Source organism: Ahaetulla prasina, chromosome 1 (genome assembly GCF_028640845.1).
Source record: "Ahaetulla prasina isolate Xishuangbanna chromosome 1, ASM2864084v1, whole genome shotgun sequence".
In the NCBI taxonomy this organism is placed as follows: domain Eukaryota; kingdom Metazoa; phylum Chordata; class Lepidosauria; order Squamata; family Colubridae; genus Ahaetulla; species Ahaetulla prasina.
Genome location: NC_080539.1, coordinates 11338747 through 11359028, shown reverse-complemented (window position 1 = coordinate 11359028; position 20282 = coordinate 11338747). Strand labels below are relative to the sequence as shown.

General features: G+C 42.6%; 1 protein-coding gene across 3 annotated transcripts in view; it reads left to right on the top strand.

The window, feature by feature from the left end:
* Positions 1 to 20282, top strand: part of SYNRG (synergin gamma) — a 104038-nt gene that overhangs the window by 25788 nt on the left and 57968 nt on the right. The window contains exons 7-12 of one of the 3 annotated variants that reach the window (XM_058164175.1): positions 1326 to 1628; positions 4767 to 5000; positions 8467 to 8544; positions 10252 to 10448; positions 11020 to 11268; positions 14722 to 14858. In XM_058164175.1, coding sequence (XP_058020158.1) covers positions 1326 to 1628; positions 4767 to 5000; positions 8467 to 8544; positions 10252 to 10448; positions 11020 to 11268; positions 14722 to 14858 — 1198 coding nt within the window. The remainder of the gene's footprint in view (positions 1 to 1325; positions 1629 to 4766; positions 5001 to 8466; positions 8545 to 10251; positions 10449 to 11019; positions 11269 to 14721; positions 14859 to 20282) is intronic. The other 2 variants (XM_058164176.1, XM_058164177.1) reach the window with 2 other exon arrangements.

Here is a 20282-nt window from a genome sequence, read left to right as displayed (position 1 = left end):
TCAGCTAAGAAAGTCGGACACCACTGAACAGAGGAAACCTTTAGCTTTACAGGGGTGGGCAGTTAATTTCCCCAAAGGGCCACATGAAGAACTGGGACTTTTGCGGAGGGCTGAATGAAGATATCCTGGCTGCACTCCCCCCACTCACCCACCAGTCTGTGGTTCAGCCAGGGCAATGGTGGGTAGCTGAGCCTGGTCCTCTCACCCAGTGATTGCAGCCGCCTCTTCAGGCTGCGTCAGGTGAGAGGCGGGGTCTAGGACAAGTCGCCATGGCTAAGTCGCCGCGGCCAACTCGTCATGGCCAAGTCGCTGCGGAACAATTCAGTGCTGTATTAAACATTTCATTCAGTGACTTTTATTATTGGTGACCCGGTTTTCATTGAAATGATTGTAACTCTTGTATTTCTGAATTGACTTTCTTCCTTTTTTTTTATTATCAGCTACGGTTCTGTTGAAATTAATGTAACTTTTGTATTGGCTGAATTGTTTGGCAGCAAGTTGTCCTTGTGGCGAGTTGGCCGTGGCGAGTTGTCTCATTACAGACCGGCGAGCACTGTGCAGGCTCAGAAAAGGGCTTTCTCTCTCCTTGCCCTCCAGTGGCTACCAGTATTGACTGAAAGTCTGTGGAAATTTTCAGTCATCCAGGTCATGGTTGTCCCAAAGGTGCTTTTTTCAAGAGGCAGCTGGCCTTTCTTGGTTTTTCTTTGAAGACGTTTCCCTTCTCATCCCAAGAAGCTTCTTCAACTCTGACTGGAACCCTTTCATTCGCCACCATCCGGTCAGAGCTGAAGAAGCTTCTTGGATGAGAAGCGAAACGTCTTCAAAGAACAACCAGAAAGTCCACTTGCCTCTTGAAAAAAGCACCTTCAGGATATTGACAAAAGAGCACACGACAATTGCACAGGGCCAGAACCAACTCAGCTTCTTCTCCTGCCCCCTGCGCTTATTTATATTTGATTTCTGATTTCCAGTTGACCTCCCGCAGGCTAGATAGAGGCAGCCAAAAAGCCAGATGTGGCCCAGGGGCTGTAAAATACCCAGGTCTGACCTTTTAGGTCCTAGAAATGGGCACTTCTCTTTTATTTTTTATTTTTTATTTTATTTTATTTTTTTGGTTCATTGTCCTCCAGGGCAGGGGGCTCCAACCTTGGTCCCTTTAAGACTTGTGGACTTCAACTCCCAGAGTTCCTCAGCCAGCTTTGCTGGCTGAGGGACTCTGGGAGTTGAAGTCCACAAGTCTTAAAGGGACCAAGGTTGGAGACCCCTGCTCCAGGGGTTTCCATTTCGTGTGTATGTACGTGTCTTGTGTTCATTCCATTTCACAGATCATCCCAAACCATCTCATTCTACCGTGTCTGTCTCCCAAACTACTGCCTTTCTTGACGACGAGGAGTTTAGTGACTTTATTCAGGGGCCTGTCGAAACCCCACCATTCGTGCCTCCAACCTCCTCCCAGCCTTTTCAGTCTTGCCATCCTGCTTCTCCAGGTGGGCAGCGGCTTTCAGAGAAGGCTGCGGCCCACCCTCTCCCTCCAGGCCAGTTTCCTGTCACCTCCGTCTTCCAGGGTGCCGTGGGACCAGTGCCCTATTTCTCTCCTTCTCCAGCTTCACAAAACACTCAGAAAACAGGTAACACGCCATATCTTTTGGGGAATGAAATATACAGGTAGTCCTCGACTTACAACCCATTCGTTTAATGACCATTTGAAGCTAATAACAACACTGGGGAAAAAGTGACTGATGACCAGTTTTTACACTTAACGACCGTTGCAGCATCCCCATGGTCACGTGATCAAAATTTGGACTCCTGGCAACTGGTTCATATTTATGATGGTTGCCGTGTCCCATGAAACTGATGCGATCCCCTGTTGTGAACTTCTAGCCTGTTTGCTATAAGCAAAATCAATGGGGGAGGGGGGAGATGGATTTGATTGATTGTGCGATTCACTTAACAATCAACAAGCAAAAAAAATGATCATAAAATCAGGAGCAACTCATTTAACCACCTTACTTAGTAGTGGAAATTCTTTGACTCTATAACTTTCATTATTTTATCAAGGTATAAAACACGAAGAAATTCTCATCCCAATTGTGGTCGTAAGTTAAAAACTTATTTTGCAAAAATGTAGGTGCCTCATTAAGTAGCCCTTAATGCAGGAGCAATGAATGTATTTTCTCGCACTCTCTAATCCTGAATTCCAGGAGAGAAATAGGACTCCTAATAAACAAATGGGCACCAAAGTTTTTCAGAAAGAACAGCCGTTCTAGCCAAGTGGTGTGTGTGTGTATACCGATACGTGTGTGTATGCGCATATGTGTGTATGTGTGTATGTATGTATATAAGGCTTTTATATCACCTTGACATATATATACCAAGGCATTTGACAGACTTCAGACCAGTTAGCAAGTAAAGAAAGAAACCTTAGCATTTTCATATCAGAAAAGCCAGAAAGTTTATTTTGTTTTATTTTGTTTCATTTTATTTTATTCTATTTTCCGTTTTTATTTTATTGTATTTTACTCAGTGGTAAGATGAGCAGCCAATTACACCTTATAAATAAAATACACTTTATTATTTGATTTATCAAATTTGCATGGCTGCCCATCTCATGAAAAGCAACTCTGGGCAGTAGACAACCATCAGATAAAATGACATATACATATATAAACCAATCATAAAAGTTTAAAAAAAACCCCAATGTTAAAAATTAAATATTATTAGGAACAAAAATATACAAACCCCAAAGCAAAAAGAGAATGATTATATCTACCTCAATGGAGCCATGTGTTTCCGCTTCCCTGGGTTCCCCAAGACCTTCTTATAATTTAAATTATTCTACTAGATTTAAATTTAATTTAAATTCACAATTTAACGATTTACAATTTAAAGCATTCTGGTAGATTTAAAAACAACCAGGCCGATTTTGCATACTGGAGGGGTGGGATTACTCTCAGTTACAGTCCTTTACCTTTAGAATGTAAAAAAATTGTCTTAATATTTTTTTTAAAGGGTTATTTATTTATTTATTTATTTATTAAATTTTTATACCGCCCTTCTCCCGAAGGACTCAGGGCAGTGTACAGCCGAAGATAAAACACAATACATATACAATTAAAACCCACAATTAAACCTAGCAGATTAAATTAAAAGTTTAAATTTAAAATTATAAAAGATTTTAAAAAACCCAATAAAAAACCCAGTTTCAAATTAAAACTATTAAAAACCATTATGCCAGTCCCGCTTGAATAAATAAATATGTTTTTAGCTCACGACGGAAGGTCCGAAGATCAGGCACTTGACGTAGGCCAGGGTGGAGTTCATTCCAGAGCGTCGATGCTCCAACAGAGAAGGCCCTGCCCCTGGGGGCCGCCAGCCGACAATGTTTGGCGGACGGCACCCTGAGGAGACCTTCTCTGTGAGAGCGTACGGGTCGGTGGGAGGCATAGGGTAACAGCAGGCGGTCTCGTAAGTACCCGGGTAATGCAGCTCTTGCCCCTTTTCTTGTCCCTGCTGAATTCTGGGTATGCTTAGTACAGATTGTCCTCGATTTACGACTAGTAGCAACCATTCAAAGTTAAAATAAACCTTCCTATAGGCACCTATGACCCAATTCCAGTGTTCCAACCTGACAACATATTGGACACTCGGCAACCATCCTGCATTGTGACACTGTTTGCAGCATCCTATTTTATGATATTTTTGTCAAAAACCAGCATTTACCTCCAGTTTTTGGTGGGACGGGCTCATAGCAGTTCACTTAACGACCGCTGTCAAAAAATGTCATAAAATTGTGGTTTTTTTTAATCAAATTTTATTAAATATACAGTTTAAAAACATTAGACATGGTGCAACTTGTCTGGTACAGACTTTTCTAACACTTCCTTTTGTGTAGATTACCATATAACATCATGCATATTCCATATATACTTTTTGTACATTCAGTCACAATCCAGTTATATACATATTCCCTTCGTATCGATTCAATTCCTATTTAATCCTATCTAATATTTCTTACATTATTTTATTTATTTGTCTCCCCTGTTCTTCACTTTTTATTTAATAAAAAAATTTTTTAAAAAAAAATGTCGTAAAATTGGTTTCACTTTTTTTATTTTTTTATTTGTTTATAATATACAATACAAAAATACAAAACAGTAGAAAAATAAGGGAGGGAGACGGGAAGAGAAAAGAGTCAGGCAAAGAGAAAAAAGAAAGAAAAACATTTTACTTTTACATAGTAGTCTAAACTAAGCCATTTTTATAACAAACCTATCTAATTGGTAAAAACCCAAAATCAAAGTTGCATTCCCCCACCCTAACACACCTCAAAACATAAAAGGCCAGAAGTTTCCAAGTCAGAAACGAAAGTAATTGTGTGGGGTTCCCCCCCCCCCCTAATCAAAGCAATCAATTTGGCCACCTCTGTTAACTACGTTGACTTTTGCACCGTGAAACTGCCTTCACTTTATGACCGTCAACGACTTCCATTCGTGATGGGCGGGCTCCATCAGGGTCCTAAGTCGAGGATTTACCTGTATCGGCGGCATCTGTTGCGATGCCTTATCTTTAAATGAGGACTGACGTGACCCAGTGACAATCGTCCTCTGTGAAGATTGTTACTCAGTCACACCAGCCCTCCGTGGTGGGGCTGTGGGTGCGTTTGTGTTTCCCCTTTCCGCCTGTGGGTTTAAGGAATGGGCTGCAGCTCTAAAGGGAAAGTGCAATTTAGCAAGTGCCTCTAATCGTTCCTCCTCTTATTCACCCAGGCCGTTTCTTAGAAGACAAGCCGTTGGCACCTGGCGGGTTGAGTGAATTTGGGCAGACTCAGATCAAGCTGAAGGCGCCTGAGGTTGAGCTCAGTGCGGCCGCTTCAGCTGTAAACAGCCCTGGTCCCCAGTTAGCAGCCAGTGGCGGGAAGTCCCTAGGGGCGCTTCCCAAGGGAGCCCCCTGTCCAGAGGCAAACAAGGCCTCAGAACAGAAACTGCCAGTTCAAGTGTGCGGTGAGCCAATTTGTTGTTTTCAGCCCAAGTGGATGCTTGCTTCACTGTTCTAACCTCTTAAGGTGACTGCCGGGTAATTTTGCTCCGAATCCCTGCTTGGATCATAACAATGAAGCACATTTTATCCTGGCTTACCACATAATACGGTGTTGGCCCTTAACCAGCTCTTTGCATATGTTTTGAGCCTGTTCTCTTTTCCAAGCAAAACATTATTATTATTCCTCCTCCTCCTCTCTTCTTCCTCTTCCTCTTCTTCCTCCTCCTCCTCCTCCTCTTCCACTTCCTCCTCTTCTTTTCCTTCTCCATCTCTCCATCTCCTCCTCTTTCTCTTCTTCTCCTTCTCCTCCTCTTCCTACATCTTCTTTCTCCTTTTCTTTTCCTTCTTTTTGTCAGGGTTCCAAGGAACACCCCCAACGAAATAAAGCTCTGAGGCTTGAGGTTCCTCAGAGTTCCAATTTATTAGAGATGTCATTTATTAGAGATGGCACAGCTGGGAAAACCCGAAACTGAAAGCTTCCAGGTTTTCCACACCCAGTTGACAGTTCACAGCCCTGCCCCACACCCACAAGTTCATCACATTGTCCAATCAACTCTTCACACTCAATTGGATACAATCTTCAGGCAGTCTCCATCAGATGCAGGATGTCCTTGAATACAGAATGTTGTTATGACTAACTTTCTACCGCTCCAACAACAACCCCCTCCCAACTTCCCCAGCTAAAATATGTGGCACTTAAGAAGCAAAAAAAGAAAACCGCCTTCCAAAACTGACACTTTTCCTTCTCTGTCTCCCCATCTCCTCCCCCTCCCCCTCACCTTTGCTGCCATTCACTTGCCCAAGGAGAATTGGCCCTTATTTGCTCTAAAGACGACTTTCTCCAAAATTGGCCACTTTACAGACATGCTAGGACCATGACTCCCAGAATTCCAGCCCTCTACCTTTTTGTAGGCCGGAGGGTGCCAGTTTGGTACCATGTTTCCCCGAAAATAAGACCCTGTCCTATATTTTTTTTGAACCCTGAAATAAGTGCTTGGCTTTATTGCCATGTGCTCAAAAGCCTGATTGGGCTTATTATCAGGGGATGTCTTGTTTTGGGGGAAACAGGGTAGAGAGGGCCTAACTGTGATGCAGGCTTGAAGGAAGTAGGTGTTATAGTTGAAAAAAGTGAAGACCATCTTGTAGGACATCATTTATGCATCGAAGTCACAAGACACCCAAGCTGGAAAGGTCACCCAGTGCTACTAACTGGGATTAGGCTCTCCAGTGGTGCATAAAACTTCCTTCCTTCCTTCCTCCCTTCCTTCCTCCCTCCCTCCCTCCTTCTCTCCCTCCCTCCCTCCCTCCCTCCCTTTAATAATCTAAAATTGCCAACTTCCCCTCTGCCTTCTGCTTAAAGGGCTGCTTTGTTTTAAGATTAAAAAGAAAAACCTAAGAGTAGACAAGACCTTCATGCTGCTGGTTAGTGTTAGCAGCGGTTGAGCAACAGGCTAACCACCTGCTGAATAATCACCTGACTGCATCTTTTATTTATCATATTTATATGACAGCCCATCTTACAAGAGTGTGGCTCTGGATGGCGTACAGCAGTTTTCCAAGTTATTCATTGTATATCCATTCTGATGACTTTTTCCACCCACACCATTAACACCTGCAAAGTTTGTGTTGTTTGGTGCCCTCTTGTTGTCTTTGGTCATGCTTAAACTGCTAACCTTAAATGTATCTCAGTTTCCAATCCTATTTAAAAGCACATTTACAAAAGCTTCGGCAGTGGTATTTCTCCTTACTTTGGTTATCTAGCAGCACTTGAACTTCTGAATGGATTTATTTTTTGTGCTTGCCATTTTTGTTGTGGTTGTTCATCTGCCTGAGAGTGTTTTGCAGAAAGTTATACTATGCAGTAGTGGCCAAAATTGTGGAAACGGTTTGGGAAAAGTGTGTTTTTGAGGTTTGATAGCTAATAACACCACTTTTTTGGGGGGGAGTTTCAAGATGATCCTATTCCACTGCTGGAATGGCCTGGGAATAGCCCAATTAACCCAATGGAAAATCTATGGAGCCGACTAAAGAAACTTGTTAGTCAGAAGCAACCCAGCAATAAAACCCAATTAATAGAAGCAATCCTTAAATCTTAGTTTCACATGATAACAGCTGCAGAACTAAAAGACTTGGTTCACTCCATGGGAAGATGTTGTGAGGTTGTCATTCATGCTAAAGATTACCAACTAAGGATTAACTGACATGGGGATAATTTTTGTATATCTCATTTTTTCTATGGTGATTAGAATAGAATAACAGAATTGGAAGGGACCTTGGAGGTCTTCTAGTCCAACCCCCTGCTTAGGCAGGAAGCCCTATACCACTTCAGACAAATGGTTATCCAACATCTTCTTAAAAATTTCCAGTGTTGGAGCATTCACAAGTTCTGGAGGCAAGTTGTTCCACTGATTAATTGTTTTCACTGTCAAGAAATTTCTCCTTAGTTCTAAGTTGCTTCCCTCCTTGATTAGTTTCCATCCATTGCTTCTTGTCCTGCCTTCAGGTGCTTTGGAGAATAGCTTGACTCCCTCTTCTTTGTGGCAGCCCCTGAGATATTGGAACACTGCTATCATGTCTCCCCTAGTCCTTCTTTTCATCAAACTAGACATACCCAGTTCCTGCAACCGTTTTTTATATGTTTTAGACTCCACACTACCCTAATCATCTTTGTTGCTTTTCTCTGCACTCTTTCTAGAGTCTCAACATCTTTTTTTACATTGTGGCAACCAAAACCGGATGCAATATTCCAAGTGTGGCCTTACCAAGGCATTATAAAGTGGTATTAACACTTCACGTGATCTTGATTCTATCCCTCTGTTTATACAGCCTAGAACTGATTATTATTTGATTGTTTGTCCGGATTGGTAGTGCCTTGATTGGCACTTGTTTTGGTGTTTTTTGGTCTCTTTCCTTCTTTGCTTTTTGATTGTCCCTTTTGAGTGTAAGAAAAGCGGAGGGGGAAAATTTACAAAGGTAACTTTTTGGGGAAATTTTTTTTTGTATATCTCATTTTTTCTATGTGTTTCACTTTTCTTCTTTATACTGTAACTGCTATTCTAATAGCAAATCCTTCATACAAGTTATTGCATTACATTCTTGATTAAATTATCTTTCCATTGTTATATAATTTTATGGTTCTACTCCAAAAAAAAGTGATATTGTTAGCTAGTTTTAGAATTTAGCTAGTTTTCCCAAAAGGTTTCCATAATTTTGGCCGCTACTGTACACCACTTGCTCCAGAGTCTGCTATGAATTCAGAAACACATGCTCGTTTTTCTCAAACCAATCACTTTTTACTTCTTTAACCACCTTTGGAGAGCTGATCCCTTCCTTTGAAACTACTCTTGATTGACGTGTCCCAACGGAGTCGTTTGTGTTAGCTATTTTCTAAAGATCTGCCTTTGTGTGTGTGTTTGTCCGTGTCTTTAGGCGTTGGAGTTTTTCCTTCCCAGGATCCAATCCAGCAAATGATGCCTCCGTGGATTTACAATGATAATTTAATTCCAGGTAATAATTAATAAAATGATGAGGATGAATACTGTATTCAGGCAGGAAATGTTATTCTCATGTTATTATGAGACGTGGTGGCGCAGTGGTTAGAATGCAGTACTGCAGGCTACTTCGGCTGACTTCCGGCTGACTGCAATTTGGCAGTTCGACTCTCACCAGGCTCAAGGTTGACTCAGCCTTCCATCCTTCCGAGGTGGATAAAATGAGGACCCAGATTGTTGGGGGCGACATGTTGACACTGTAAACTGCTTAGAGAGGTCTGTAAAGCACTGTGAAGCGGTGTATATAAGTGCTATTACTATTATCAGGTCATTTTCTTCTTGTTCTTTACACTATCGACAAAGTACCATGCTATGTTTTGATCAGACCACAAATGAATTTTTATTTGGAGCCTGTTGTCAAGGATGTTATTTACAAGGATTAAAAAAAAAAAAGCCAAACTGGTTAAGGCACCAGGGTACAAACCAGGGAGTGAGTTCTAGTCCTACCTTACGCTCAAAGCCAGCTGGGTGACCTTAGGCCAGTCACTTTCTCTCAGCCCTAGGAAGATGACAATGGCAAACTACTCCTGGAAAACCTTGCCAAGAAAAGTGCAGGGACTTATCCAGGCAGTTATAGGAGTTAAAACTGACTTAAAACTGCACACAAACACACACACACACACAATCGCAGCTGTCCTTTCAGAAGCAGTTTGTGAAACTTAGTAAACTTAGTAAAAGGCAAATTCCATCCACATTTAAGAAAAGTGACCTCTTTGGAGCAGTTCAGTTTTGACTGAATTTATAAATCTTTGCCACTTTACCTCCAGCCCATGAACCAGCAACATTCCGCAGCATTCCAAAAAATTGGCCCACGCAAATAAGGGAAGACCCATCTGTGGGATGCAGGCAGCACATGAAACCACAGCCCCTCCGGCCCGCAGAAAAATATCTCTCCAAGGAACCAGTCCCTGGTGCCCAAATGGTTGTGGGCCGCCAGCCTAGGACTTAAGGCATGATCTCAAACCCTGCCTTAGGTACGAAAGGCAGCTGGGTGACTTTGGGCCAGTCACTCTTTCTCAGCCCAACTCACCTCACATGGTTGTCATTGTGGGGAAAATAGGAGGAAGAAGGAGCACTAGATATGTTCTCCACCTTGAGTTGTTTATAAAAATAGTAAAGGCGGGATATAAATTAAATTAATCAATCCAGGTTAATGTTTGAGGGCAGAAAAGCCCCAGCCTTTTGAATTTGCTTGATTTACCGTATTTTTCGGAGTATAAGACCCACCTCAGTTTTTGGGGAGGAAAATAAGAAAAAAGCTGATTGGCAGGTGGATCAGCCTCCTGGAATCAGCTGTTCCCAGAGATGAATTTTAGCAACAGGTTCCTTAGTCTGTGCCTTCCTTTTTTTTTTTTCCTTTTTTTTTCTGCTTCTGAAACTTCTGAAACTCTGTTTCAGAAAAAACTTTTTTCTGCCTCTGAAAGCCTCCAAAACAGCTTCAGAAAAAAAGCCTCTGAAGCTCTGTTTGGGGGCTTCTTTTCTGAAGCTTCATTTCTGATGCTTTTTTCAGCCTCTGAAACCTCCGTTTGAGAAGCTCGGCGGGGTTACATTTTGAGTATAAGACACACCCAGATTTTCACCCTCTTTTTTGGGGGGGGGAAAGGGTGCGTCTTATACTCCGAAAAATACGGTAATCCCTTGGACCAAATTCTTCCCTTCGCAGATCTTTATAAGAAGATCCTCGAAACCACCATGACACCCTCTGGGATAGATACTGGCAAACTCTATCCAATTCTGATGTCCTCTGGGCTTCCCCGAGAAACTCTTGGGCAAATTTGGGCCTTAGCCAATCGCACCACTCCAGGGAAGCTGACCAAAGAAGAACTCTACACCGTTTTGGCTATGATTGCGCTAACTCAGGTAGGAATCAGGGTCAAAGATAAAACTGGGAAGGGGGGAGGGGATGTCCTTAATGGTTTGTCTATCCAGGGGCTAGTGTTACCTGCAAATAATTAAGCAAAACTAAAATTAGCACCAATTGGGATGCAGTGGTTCAGCGGGTAAGATGCTGAGCTTGTCGATTGAAAGGTTGGAAGTTCAGCGGTTCGAATCCCTAGTGCCGCATAACGGGGTGAGCTCCCGTTACTTGTCCCAGCTTCTGCCAACCTAGCAATTCGAAAGCACATAAGAAAAGGCAAATAGAAAAATAGGGACCACCTTTGGTGGGAAGGTAACAGCGTTCTGTGCGCCTTTGGTGTTTAGTCATGCCAGCCACATGACCACGGAAACGTCTTCGGACAGCGCTGGCTCTTGGGCTTTGAAACGGAGATGAGCACCGTCCCCTAGAGTTGGGAACGACTAGCATGTATGTGCGAGGGGAACCTTTACCTTTAACGTTAGCCCCAATTAAGTTGTATATGGTGTGCAAATGCTTTAATTGACTTGGTTGTGCGAACGCTCTGTTTTCTGCATTTTTTTCCCGCTCATACAGAGAGGCGTGCCGACCATGAGCCCTGAAGGTTTAAACCAGTTTCCTTCTGCTCCCATCCCTACCTTAAGTGGGCTTCAGATGGCCATCCCTGTCACAGTGAGCCAACAGCCTTTGATGCCTCCTGGGCCACCGGTTTCCATGCCTCTTAGTATAGGACCAACAGTGGTGGGGATCAGCATGGCGGTGCCAGTGGGTGGAGCCACCACACAGGCTTCCACCAGTTTCATCCAACCTTTCCCTGCAAACCAGGTTAGTGCTGATACATAACATAACATAACATAACATAACATAACATAACATAACATAACATAACATAACATAACATAACATAACCCATTGCTCCCATGTAACACCAATCCTGCGCAGTTTGCACTGGCTTCCTGTGGTCTTTCGGGTGCGCTTTAAGATTTTGGTTACCACCTTCAAAGCGCTCCATGGCTTAGGACCCGGGTACTTACGGGACCGCCTGCTGTTACCCTATGCCTCCCACCGACCCGTACGCTCACACAGAGAGGGACTTCTCAGGGTGCCGTCCGCCAAACAATGTCGGCTGGCGGCGGCCCCCAGGGGAAGGGCCTTCTCTGGGAGCTCCTACGCTTTGGAACGAACTTCCCCCTGGTTTACGTCAAGTGCCTGATCTTCGGACTTTTCGCCGTGAGCTGAAAACACATCTATTTATTCAAGCGGGACTGGCCTAATTAAATTTTAATCTGGGGTTATTTATATTTTTAGGGTTTTTTAAACTATTTTAAATGTTTTAAATTTTTTACATTTTTGGCCATTTTGTAATATGTTTGTTTTAGTCTTGTTTTAATTTATATATTGCACTTTTTATTTGGCTGTACACCGCCCTGAGTCCTTCGGGAGAAGGGCGGTATAAAAATCGAATAAATAAATAAATAAATAACATAACATAACATAACATAACATAACAGAGTTGGAAGGGACCTTGGAGGTCTTCTAGTCCAACCCCCTACCGAGGCAGGAAACCCTACACCATTTCAGACAAATGGCTATCCAACATTTTTTTAATACAATTCCCCATCATAAAATTGGTTTAAGGCAACTTATTCTTTAAGCTTTTGACTTTCAGCCGTGGAATTCAAGCATCTGTCTGAACGTATTATCTAGACCAGGGGTAGTCGAAAGCACCTGAAGGCAGGACAAGAAGCAATGGGTGGAAACTAATAGAATAGAATAGAATTTTTTATTGGCCAGGTGTGATTGGACACACAAGGAATTTGTCTTGGTGCATATGCTCTCAGCGTACATAAAAGAAAAGATACGTTCATCAAGAATCATAAGGTACAACACTTAATGATAGTCATAGGCTACAAATAAGCAATCAAATCATATTAGGAAACAATATAAATCATAAGGATATCAGCAACAAAATTACAGTCATACAGTCATAAGTGGAAAGATATTGGTGATGGGAACGATGAGAAGATTAATAGTAGTGCAGATTTAGTAAATAGTTTGACAGTGTTGAGGGAATTATTTGTTTAGCAGAGTGATGGCGTTTGTGTCTAGTTGTTCTGGTGTGCAGTGCTCTATAGCGTAGTTTTGAGTTGAAACAGTTTATTTACTTATTTATTTATTTATTTATTTATTATTTTAATTTCTATACCGCCCTTCTCCCAAAGGACTCAGGGCGGTTTACAGCCAGAATAAAACAACAGATACAAAAATTAAAAACAAATTTAAAAGACTAATTCAAAATTGGCTAAGAACTATAAAATCCAATAAAAGCCCCATTTAAAAACTATTAGGCCAGTCCTGCACGATGGAACAAAAACGTCTTCAGCTCGCATCGAAAGGTTCGGAGGTCAGGGAGTTGACGAATCCCTGGAGGTAGCTCATTCCAGAGGGCTGGAGCCCCCACAGAGAAGGCTTTCCCCCTGGGGGTCGCCAGCCGACATTGTCTGGCCGATAGCACCCTGAGGAGACCCTCCCTATGGGAGCGCACTGGTCGATGGGAGGCCACCGGTAGCAGCAGGCAGTCCCGTAAATAACCTGGTCCTATGCCACGGAGCGCTTTAAAGGTGGTAACCAACACCTTGAATTGCACCCGGAAGACCACCGGAAGCCAGTGCAGCCTGCGCAGGAGAGGTGTTATATGGGAGCCTCGAGTTGCTTCCTCTATCACCCGCGCGGCCGCATTCTGAACCAGTTGGAGCCTCCTGGTGCTCTTCAAGGGAAGCCCCATGTAGAGAGCGCTGCAGTAGTCCAGGCGGGAAGTGACGAGGGCATGAGTGACTGTGCATAGGGAATCCCGGTCTAAGAAGGGACGCAACTGGCGTATCAGCGAACTTGATAAAAAGCTCCTCGGGCAACGGCCGTCATATGCTCTTCTAACGACAGCCGTGCATCCAGAAGGATGCCCAGATTGTGGACCCTCTCCGTTTATGTCCAGGATGCGAGGGGTCTGTAGATATTTTCACAGCCTTCTTTTTGACTCGTGCAGTATACAGGTCCTCAATGGAAGGCAGGTTGGTAGCCATTGTTTTTTGTGCAGTTCTAATTATCTTGTGTCTGTCTTGTTGGATTGCAGAACCAAACCAGACAGTTACAGAGGTGCAGATGACAGACTCAGTAATTCCTCTGTACAACTAAATCAGCAGCTCCTTGGGCAGTTTGAGCTTACTGAGTTGGCGCAGAAAGAACATTTTCTGTTGAGCTTTTTTGATGACGTTTTTGATGTTAGGTGTCCATTTTAGATCTTGCGATATGGTAAAATCTAGAAATTTGAAGGTCTCTACTGTTGATATTGTGTTGCCTAATATTGTAAGAGGTGGAAGTATGGAAGGGTTTCTCCTAAAGTGTACCACCATTTCTACAGTTTTGAGTGTGTTCAGTTCCAGATTGTTCCAGTCGCATCACAAGGCTAGTTTTTCAACCTCCCATCTGTATGCAGATTCATCATTGTCTCGAATGAGACAGATCACTGTTGTGTCATCTGTGAACTTCAGTAGATTACCAGATGGATCGTTAGAGATGCAGTCATTGGTATATAGAGAGGAGAGAAGTGGGGAGAGCACACAGCCTTGGGGGTGCCAGTGTTAATTGTACAGGTATCTGATGTGATTCTGCTTAGTTTCACTTGCTGCTTCCTGTTTGTTAGAAAGCTTATGATCCATTTACAAGTGTGTTCAGGTACCGCTAGCTGGTTTAGCTTAATTAGAAGAGTGTCTGGAATGATGGTGTTGAATGCTGAACTAAAGTCTACAAAAAAGACCCTTGCGTAGGTCTTTGGAGAGTCAAGATGTTGTAGGATGTAGTGCGGAACCATATTCACAGCATCATCAGTTGATCTATTTGCTTGGTATGCAAATTGCAAGAGGTCTAACAGCAGATCCGTGATGGTTTTCAAGTGGGACAGCACTAGCCTTTCAAAGGTTTTCATGACTACAGATGCTAGAGCAACTGGTCCGTAGTCATTCAATTCCATAGGTTCCATAGGTTCGCCATCACGGGTATAGGGTTTCCTGCCTGGGGACTAGAAGGCCTCCAAGGTCATTCTATTCTATTCTATTCTATTCTATTCTATTCTATTCTATTCTATTCTATTCTATTCTATTCTATTCTATTCTATTCTATTCTATTCTATTCTATTCTATTCTATTCTATTCTATTCCTTCCTATTCCTATTCCTATTCTATTCTCCTGGAAAAAGCTCTTATGTCTCCTCCAAATCTCTAGGTTGCAAAAACAGATGATGACGACTTCCAGGATTTCCAAGATGCGTCCAAGTCGGGGGGACTTGACGATACTTTTACAGATTTTCAAGGGGAAGTGTCTGGATCAAAGAAAACGTCAGCAGCACAGCAGCGGAGCAGGTAGCGAATTTGACACTCTTGTGTGTAGCCATCGGTTTTTGCATAACACTTTTTAATCAAGTTGAGAAGATATAGACCAGGTCAGTATTTCTCAACCTCGACAAATTTGGGATGTGTGGACTTGAATTCCCAGAATCCCCCAGCCAGCATGGCATGCATCTTAAAGTCGCTGAGATTGAGAGATCCTGAACCGGGTTACCATTTTCAGTTGCTCTTGTGCCATGTGCGTTATTCTCAGCTAATAGCACGTAGACCTATATACCACTTTACAGTGCTTTACAGACCTCTCTTAAGTGGTTCACAGAGTCAGCATATTGCCCCAAACAATTTGGGTGCTCATTTTACTGACCCCGGAAGGATGGAAGGCTGAGTCAATCTTGAGCCTGGTAAGATTTGAACTGCCAAATTGCAGGCAGCCGGCAGGCAGCAGAGTACTCTGCAGTACTCTGACCACTGCGCCACCGTGGCTCAATATGGTGATAAGGATGATAGCAATCAGTTTTGGAGAGTGGGCTAGTTCAGGTAATCCTCAATTTACAACCACAATTGAGCCCAAAATTTCTGTTGCTAAGTAAGACAGATGCTAAGGGAGTTCTGTCCCATTTTACAATCTTTATTGCTGTGGTTGTTAAGTGAATCACTGCAGTTGAAGAGCCATGGTGGTGCAATGGTTAGGTGGCGCAGTGGTTTGAATGCAGTATTTATTTATTTATTTTTATTTATTTTATTTTATTCAATTTTTATACAGCCCTTCTCCCGAAGGACTCAGGGCGGTGTACAGCCAAGTAAAAATCACAGTATAAACATTAAAAGAAATTAAAACAAAACATATTATAAGGTGGCCAAATTTAAAACAATTTAAAACATTAAAATATAAATAACCCCAATAAAATTTTAGGCCAGTCCCGCTTGAATAAATAGGTGCGTTTTCTGCCGACTGCCAGCAGTTTGATTCCTGACCGGCTCAAAGTTGACTCAGCCTTCCATCCTTCCGAGGTCAGTAAAATGAAGATCCAGATTGTTGGGGGCAAGAGGTTGACTCTGTAAAACTGCTTAGAGAGGGTTGTGCTATTGCTAACTTAGTCACACGGTTGTTAAGTGAATATAACTTCCCCGTTGTCTTTGCTTGTCAAAAGGTCTCAAAACTTGATCATACGACACTGGGACATTGCAACCTTCAGAAATATGAGTCAGCTGTCAAGCACCTGAATTTTAATCACATAACCACAGGGATGCTGCAACGATCATAGGCGTGGAAAATGGTCATAAGTCACATTTTTCAGTTCCATTGTAATTCAAGCGGTCACTAAACAAACTGCTGTAAGTCAAGGATTGCCTGTATGCCACAGAAATCATGATAGTAAATCAGATTTATCCCAAGTATGTTTACGTGAGGTTCTTTTATAAAGAGTCATTGAGGCCACCTGGGGTCCTCAGGGTCACCTGAATAGTGCAAAAGGGTGTGGAGCCTTCTTGGAACTGTGCCTCAGGGCACAGATAAACCTCCAGATCAGGGGTGAAATGCTCCCGGTTCGGACCGGATCGACTGATCTGGTAGTGATGGCGGCGGGTGGTTTGGAGAACCGGTAGCAAAAATCCCTGCCCCCCCCATCCCATGCCCAGCTGAGCCACGCGATTGTCAGAGCCTTTTTTTTCCTTCTTTTAAAAACATTTTTTAAAAGGTAAAAAAGCTGAAGCCTGCTAGGCAAAAAATGGGAGGCATAGGCAAAAAATCGGGGGTGGGGGGTTTGTTTGAGAGAGAGCGAAAGGAAGGAAGGAAGGAAGGAAGGAAGGAAGGAAGGAAGGAAGGAAGGAAGGAAGGAAGGAAAGAAAGAAAGAAAGAAAGAAAGAAAGAAAGAAAGAAAGAAAGAAAGAAAGAAAGAAAGAAAGAAAGAAAGAAAGAAAGAAAGAAAGAAAGAAAGAAAGAAAGAAAGAAAGAAAGAGGGAGGGAGGGAGGGAGGGAGGGAGGGAAAAGGAGAGAAAGGAAGAACTACAAACCTGGCACTAGACACAGCTTCAGAGAATAATCCAGGGCTGGAAGGGACCTGGAGGCCATCTAGTCCAACCCTGCTCCAGCAGGACATTGTTAGTGAGTTTCTGTCTTTTGAGCTCCCAGTCACATAGCCACGCCCACCCAGTCACATGACACCCCCCCCACCAAGCCACACCCACAGAACCGGTAGGAAAGAAATTTAGATTTCACTACTGCTCCAGATGGCCTCAGCAACTCTCTAAAAAGAATGCAAATGACCAGATATCTGCGAGGAATATAAATCCTTCCATTTCCTCACCATCCAGTCAGAGCTGAAGAAGCTTCTTGGGATGAGAAGCGAAACGTCTTCAAAGAAAAACAAATAAGTCCAGTGGCCTCTTGAAAAAAGGCACCTTTGGAGACAACCATGACTTGGATGACTGAGAATCTCAGGCATATTGGGCTTTCCCTCCCCTCTCCTTGACTTTGCTTAGTGGAAGCCAGTCGCAAATAGCGATCACCTGAACCCAGGACATGGCAATCATCATAAATGTTGTTTGCTAAGCAACTGTATCTTATGATTTATGATGATGGTGTTTTGAGATTATGTGATTTATCACTTGTGGCTTGTATGAGAGTTTATGCACTGGAGACAAATTCCTTGTGTGTCCAATCCCACTTGTCCAATAAAAAAGAAAGAAAGACAGACAGACAGACAGACTCAGGCGACCTTGAGAATTCTGCACCAGTCATAAGTATGAGGACCAGCCTTAATCATGAGATTTCAGTGCCATTGTAACTTCGAACGGTCACTAAACAAACGGTTGTAAGTCAAGGACTACCTGTACTTACTTCCTTTCATCTCTTTCCTATCCTGCCTTCCCTCACTTGTCATTCTCAAGGGAACTCACAAAACTGAGTAAAACGATACACAGATAAATAATTTGAGTCCTTCGGGAGAAGGGCAGTATACAAATTAAAACATCATCATCATCATCATCATCATCATCATCATCATCATCATCATTATATTATTATTATTATTATTATTATTATTATTATTATTATTATTATTATTATTATTATTATTATTATTATTATTATAATTCAGCAACGCAGCAGAATAAGAAAAGCGCCTAAAAGAGCATTAAAAATAATAGTGCTACCCTGGAGGCACTAAAAGGATTTAAAAGGCCCGAGAAAATAAAAACAAGGGAAAAAATGAAAAATGTTCTCCTGCTTTATCTAAGGTTTAAAGCAAATCTCATCTCTGCGTTTACTAGAATGGGGATTCTGATGATTTGAAAAGTCTCAATAATACCATTGTTACCATTATCATCGTCATTATAGCTAATCGCTGTATTGATCTGAATCGGGGTGTCAAACTCGAGGCCCGTGGGCTGGATCCGCCCTGCAGGGTGCTTAGTTCTGGCCTGCGGGGTCGTCCTGGAAACAGTGAAGGACCGCCCCATGGTGACTCTGCCAGCAAAAATGGAGCTCGGGCAGTGGTGGGATTCAGCCAGCTCGCACCTATTCGGGAGAACCGGTTGTTAACTTTCTAAGCAGTCTGGAGAACCGATTGTTGGAAGAAATCTTATTTTGTTTTTTTCCACTTTACAGGGCTAATCCTGTAAGGAAGGCAGGAAGGAAACATTCTGGTGGTATTTCTAGCCTAATCTTTATTGCCCTGCTTACAGAAACTGCCTCTTTGGTTAACCCTTATTACATTGTAACAGCTAAGGCGGAAGCGCCCATTGACGTGAGTGATGTTAAGTTGGCTACACCCACACGGTCACATGACCACCGAGCCCCACCTACCCAGCTAGTCATTAGGGCAGAGAACCGGTTGTTAAATTATTTGAATCCCACCACTGAGCTCGGGAGAGCCTTGCGTGGCCCTACCAACTTCCCTTTTCGGCTGTGACAGCCTCCAGTCCTCGGCCAATGAAAACGGAGCTCGGGAAGGCCATGCACGGCCTTCCCCAGCTCCATTTCCTCTGGCAGAGAGCTTGGGCCGCCACAGGCGCCCCCGAAACGAGGGACATCAAGGTGGCCATGCCCACCCTGGCCACACCCATCCCGCCTCCCTCCAAGGTAAAACACAACCCTCAATGAAATCGAGTTTGACGCCCCTGATCTGAATAGAAGCCTAAATCAAATGTCAGAATTGGGAGAAAAGGTGGTTCTAATCAATCTTTTTCTCAGGATTAATGTAATTGTTTAGCAAGATTAATTGCTTAAAAAAAAAAAAAAGCTTTTCTTTGGGAGCACTCCACGGAGCTTGATCAATGATGAACAGTTTGATCCATGATCAAATAACCAGTTTAGAGACTGCACAAAACTGAGTCACATTTCCATAAATGTGGAGTCATGGCAACTGGATTTCTTTTCATATTGGATTTGCTGCCAAATCTAGTACAGGTAGTCCTCGACTTACAGCAGTTCATTTAGTGACTGTTCGATGTGAAAACAGCCCTGAAAAAGGGGTCTAACAATCATTTTTCACGTTTATGACCATTGCAGCATCCCCATGGTCACTTGTCTTGAATTCAAACAGTTGGCAACTGACTCACTTATGACAGTTGCCATATCCCGGGGTGACGTGGTCACCTTTTGCAACCTTCTGACAAGCAAATTCCATGGGAAAGCCAGATTTCACTTAATGGTTTTGTTACTAATTTAACAACTGGAGATTCACTTCACAACTGTGACAAAACTCACTTAAGAAATATCTCGCGTAACAACAGAAATTTGTGTCTCAATTGTGATCGTAAGTTGAGGGCTACCCGTATTCCAGAATTAATCCAACACTGGAGGTTTTTAAGAAGAGATTCGACAGCCACTTGTCTGGAATGGTATAAGTAGAGTTTCCTGCTTTTAGCAGGGGGTTGGACTAGAAGACCTCCAAGATCCCTTCCAACTTTGTTATTCTGTTATTCACTAATTCTGTACCTTCTTTTCGTGTGCATTGAGATGCAGGCCCCTCTTTAAAGGTTAAAATAAGGCCCCTTAAGAAAAGGGCTTTAATTTTGTGACAGAATGTTTGTAGGTGGCAAACTGATTTTCCATATTCTAAGTAATTGTTCCAAAAATATTTTCAGAGAATGTTTAACATAAAGATTGGCAGACATTGGACATATTTGTTCTTTGTGGCTTCCTTCATTCTGATATATGTCTCCAAATCCCATATTTTATTCTGAGTAAAATTGTTCCATGACCAGAGCTGATCTTGTTCATAATTTTTTTCTAGATTATTATTATCCCATATCTATCCCAATACAGATTGCCCTTGACTTACGACCACAATTGAGCCCAAAAATTCTGTTACTAAGCGAGACAGTTGTTAAGTGAGCTTTGCCCCATTTTACGACTTTTCTTGCCACCGTTGTTATTTGAATCCACTGCAGTTGTTAAGTTGGTTACATAGATGTTAAGTGAATCCGGTTTCCCCA